The 4,909-nt window shown below is 45.5% G+C and overlaps 1 protein-coding gene across 1 annotated transcript; it reads left to right on the top strand.

Annotated features, from left to right (window-relative positions):
* The first annotated feature begins 813 nt into the window (after positions 1 to 813).
* Positions 814 to 4,532, top strand: tmem160 (transmembrane protein 160). Its single transcript, XM_053872943.1, has 4 exons — positions 814 to 1,060; positions 1,354 to 1,378; positions 3,046 to 3,138; positions 3,467 to 4,532. The coding sequence occupies exons 1-4, from the start codon at positions 854 to 856 to the stop codon at positions 3,787 to 3,789; spliced, it is 648 nt and encodes a 215-aa protein (XP_053728918.1). The 5' UTR covers positions 814 to 853; the 3' UTR covers positions 3,790 to 4,532.
* The last annotated feature ends 377 nt before the right edge of the window (positions 4,533 to 4,909 follow it).

A 4,909-nucleotide genomic window follows, 5' to 3' on the forward strand; every position in this document is an offset into this window, starting at 1 on the left:
TCACAGTAGTGGAAACCCTGGAACACTGTGTAGTGAAAAACCTTCCTGAACCAAAGCAAACAGATGCTTTTGTTTGCTTTGGTTCAGGGATTCCTCCAAGTTTGTTATTGTTGTTCTCATCCTAGCTGCCACGTGTCTTGTGCGTCAGTGTGGTCAGTGGAGCAGGAACTCCTGCACTGACAAAGGTTCCCTGTTGTCTGGAGAGAAAACTGTTAGATTAAATTAAATTTCATTATTTTTTTTTGTATTTAATTAATTGTAATAATGTTGTAATTAATGAATGTAATTAACTCGTTAAAGTCCCACCACTATTATCATTATTATTATTTATATAGTTGTTGTTGTTAAGGCTGTTATTGCTGTTGCAATTATTATTATTATAAGGAAAATAACGACACCGTTTACCTGTTTACTGAGAAGCCTGTCGTAGCGAATGTCGGGAAAAGTGACCAAAAAAGAGTGAAAATAGAGCGATATTAGACATATTAAACTCCAAGTTTCAGTCCGTGCCAGTAAACGTTGTCAAACGCCGTCATTATTTCAAACGTTCTCGTTGAAATGAACGAGTGGTTGAACTGTGGTGTCTTGCGCCACCCTGTGGTAGGAGCGTAAAATCACCAGCGTCTCGTTGCTTAATTACTTTTTTTTTAATCGCCGAATTGCGAACTAAAATCGAAAACCAGTTTCGCAGTAATCGTTTGATCAAAGCGGACTCGTGTCAAACCTGGATCCATGCGGAAGCCGCTCGGTGGCGCTGTAGTTTTTGGCGGCCGTCTCTCCGCGCTGCTTCCGGGTGTGTGTGCGTGTCACGTGACAGGTGGCAGGGCATGCGGAGGTCGTGTTTACTGCTCTCATGGCTTTTCTGGGTTTGTGGACGCGGCGGCAGCTGCCCTGGGCGGCCTCCCGGTTTGTCCGGGTGGTGAGGCGAGTGCGTCCCCCCGCCGTGGGCCTGCACGGAGCCGGGCGTCTGCGGGCGGCAGAGAAGGGGCCGTGGGGGAAGATCCGGGCGGCGGAGCAGCAACAGTACCAGCTGGCGGACCTCGACAAGGCGGATGCTCTGGTGAGGAGTCACCGCGGCCTTAGCGAGCTGCGAGACGGACACGGCGTTATTGTCCGAATGTTCGAGCGGATCGTTCGATGTGTGCATCTGTGAGTGCGATTCTGGTGCCGTTGCGTTTGATTCGCCAGGTAAATAAGTCAGAGGTCTAAGGTTCAGTAGACACAACAGTCCGGTTTGTGTTTCTGGTAATATTTAATTTCATCTGTCTTTTTTTTTTCATCTATGCCCTTTAAAGATGTGGAATTATACTAAGACAGAATTGTGAAAGATTGTTTCACTTTTTGTTTTTGCAGATGCTGAGAAAGTCTCATGAAACAGGTATTTTGATTCGTCACTCGTCAGAAATGTTGATTTCTTCTTGTTTACAACGTGATCTGTAGAGTCAAAAAGATACAGTCATTTCCTGGTGGTGCATTGTCTCCGTGTGTCAGAGGTTAAAGTAAATCTCTGCTGTTCACTTAATATTCTTTTACATTGTGATGGAGTGTTTTCCGCAGGTGAACTCAGATTTCTGTCCAATAGAATGACGCTCTGGTTCTGTTTATCTTCACCTGTCTTCTGTCTTGACAGACTAGTCCTGCAAGAAACAAAAGTCCTGATTCATAAAGGAGTCCGGTGAAAACACTTCACAATAGAGAACTGCTTTCTAAGCTTGAGAGACGAGGCAGGAGATGTTCAGTCGAGGGGCGACGGCGTGCAGTGATATCGAGTGTTTTCATTAGTAGTTATCAGTTAATAAGTGAATTGCGTTACAATCTACCGCCACCCATTTTTTTGGGGGGTTTGACAAAGCTTCACAAACTAATCTGAAGACGTGGCATAATTTAATTTAATCTCAGAAGCCTATTACCGTCGCGGTCTTCATTTAAATAAGCAGTTATCTTTTAATTAAAACTGGCTGATTTGGAAAATAGGAAGTTGTAAAAACTCAACTGCACTGATGTAAGTGAAAGACGACTTCTTGTCCAGTCGCCGACCAGTTTAAACGCCTCGGAACTCAAGACTTGGGACGGAGAATTCTGAGTTGACGTCATCATAACACATCTGTGTCGAATATTCAGTTCAAGTTAGATCGATGGATAGATGAGTAGACTGCCTTCAATCTTCCCACAGTTTTCTCTTTAAACTGGTGATAGTTTTTTAACTGATCATAACATTTATTTATCTTCCACTTCCACCAGTTGTATCCTGTTTTCATCGAGCTCCAGCTACATCCTCAATCCTGCTTTTAACGTGGCGGCTACACCAGGGTTCGAGGTTAGGGTCCGTGCTGCACTGGTTATTGGGCAGGACTTTGCCATGTTAAATATATGCAAAGTATCTTGAGAATTAAAAAACAAAAAATACAACAGTACAGACACACAGCCTGTTGCCACTGGCTGCAACTGGGGTTCATTTAAACTGGGCACATAAATCTTTCTTTTTGTGAGAAAATCACGGTGGGTTCCTACAACCAAAATGCTGGAACTGCTTTTTTTTTTTTGTCCCAGCCATTTCTGAAAATGGGTTGTACTGGAATATATGGAAAAAAAAATCAAAATAAAAGCAGTTATGATCAGTTAAAAAGTCAATAATCAACTGGCGCCAGTTTAAGGGGAGAAATTGCTTCATTACTACTTTTTATTCACTGTTCAGCCTGCATCACCCGCTCACAAGGGGAAATAACGTCCACCTAAATGCGATTGATCCTTCTCGCTTTATTTCAGTATTGTAGCAGCAATTGCGTATTTGGGACACTGAGGGGCGCTGTGGCTGTAAACTGGAACGACAAGGCCGCGCGCACTGTGATAAAGGATCATGACTTCTATTTTAGTTGTCTGATAATTCTGATAAATAAATCCAGTAAAATTGGGGACAAGGTGCTGGAGACAAGCTAAAACACTAAATGATCCCGTGTAAGTTAAGTAAGTGCTTAGTTGTGAACCTTGTTTGATGTTTGATTTCACTTGTTCAGTGTTTTTAAAGTAAAGGTTCTGTTGCTGCAGGTTTCCTCTCGTGGTTCAGAAACGGTCTGCTGGCCACTGGCATCGGAGTCATCGCCTACGTTCAGAGCGAAGTTGGGCGAGAAGCAGGATATGGTACGGTGCTCTTTCACGATGAACTAGCACGCTCCCAGAGTTGGGAAGAGTCCAAGTAGAACCACTCTCTGTCCAGAGGTGGAGGCCACGGGGCAGACCCAGGACACGCTGCCTCTCCCAGTCCCAGAGGAGTTTCTCGTAACTTGTTTACGCTGCTCCTCCAAACTGACTTTAGATGTATTTTGCAGCAAGATTTAATGAAGCGTTCAGAATGGATGATGGCCCAGGATCCCTGGTATCGACTGGAATCAGAAAGTGGACCTTGGAGAGCCACTCACCAGTCCAGCTGAACCTGATGCCTGTGCTTGCTGTCCTCCTGTGCTTCCAGCCTTCTTCATGCTCGGCGGCATCTGCGTGTCTTTCGGCGCCGCCTCCTACGTCGGCAGCCTCTTCGTCCTGCGGAGGATGATGCTGCTGTCGGTGCCCGCGCTGCTGCTGCAGGGCGCCGTGGTGGGCAGCGCCGCCCTCTTCTGGCTGTGCGCGGTCTCGCTCTACATCGGAAGGCTGGAGGTGGAGATCATCCACGAGGACGGGATGGAGGAGGACGACTGCGAGGAGTGCCAGGAGAGGCGGGATCACTCGGGGTACTCCCGCCGCCGCCGGCACCAGGACGAGGAGGAGGACGACCAGGGGAAGGCCTCCAAAAAGTAGAGGAAACTCAAAGTATATCTGAGTATTTATACTTGAAGAGTATTTGTTGTTAAGTTATCCAAAACCGATGATCAAAGATTTTTCAAATCAGGTGAGGATTTGATTTCTTTTTCGAGCATCTTTTATTTTCAGAGTTTTGTATATTTTTATATCAACACCAATCCCCAACTGCTGTCGACCTCGCCGGTTCACTAAGTTTTATGCTGGTTCCGTTCATGGTCCCCATTGGTTGTGGTGTCAGTGAAACCAAGAGGGCTTCCAGACGGAACCCCACGTCCCTGCCATCCTGGACTGGCTCAACACGCCTCTGTCTCCTCTTCATGTACAGACGCATTTGTCACATGAGACTGTTTTAAAGAGCAATACCAGGGTACGAGGGGCGTGAAGAAAAAAAGTCTGTACTTTTGTTTACATGTACGTGTGCGTGTGTGTGTGCCACTCTGAGGAGAATTAAAGCGAGAAACTTTGCTGTTGGGAACTTTTTTTTTTATCCACGGGAGAGTCGGACGGCAGAACATGAGCCCTCTGCTGTCGCAGCGATGTATCATGAAACATTCATTTCTGCTGTTCGCGGTGATTAACATGACGTGCTGCGTGCAGGTACAGACCCATGTGACTCAGTGAGGACACACGTCGGCCTTGAGCTGCTCCCAGACGGGATGGCTACCTGCCTGTCACCACTGCGTGTGGTGCACCAGCCACTGACATGTCGGAGGAAGTGGAGTACTATGACAACAACTCATGCTAGCTGAGGGTTTTTTTTTTTGTTTTTGGAGAACAATTTCCGTGATCAGAAAGACCTTCTCTGTCTGATTATTTTCCCCTCCAAAAATAATATATAAATGGAGGACACGGACCGTGATCGACAATTCAAATGATCAGAAAACCAATAAATAAAATAAAAAATACTTTCATTTTTTTTCTCAGGACAAAGTAGCCATTTGTGGTGTGTGTCCGACATCTTGCTTTAAATGGCTCCGTTTAAAATTTACACCAATATTGATCATAATTTATCTTCACAATTAAATGCAATGTGCTCAGTTGGACAGCAGGTGGCAGTCGTGTTAAGGAGCTGTGTCAACACACACTGCCTGCAACAGCAGATCAGGAAACCTTCAAA

Source organism: Synchiropus splendidus, chromosome 8, assembly GCF_027744825.2.
Source record: "Synchiropus splendidus isolate RoL2022-P1 chromosome 8, RoL_Sspl_1.0, whole genome shotgun sequence".
Taxonomy (NCBI): domain Eukaryota; kingdom Metazoa; phylum Chordata; class Actinopteri; order Syngnathiformes; family Callionymidae; genus Synchiropus; species Synchiropus splendidus.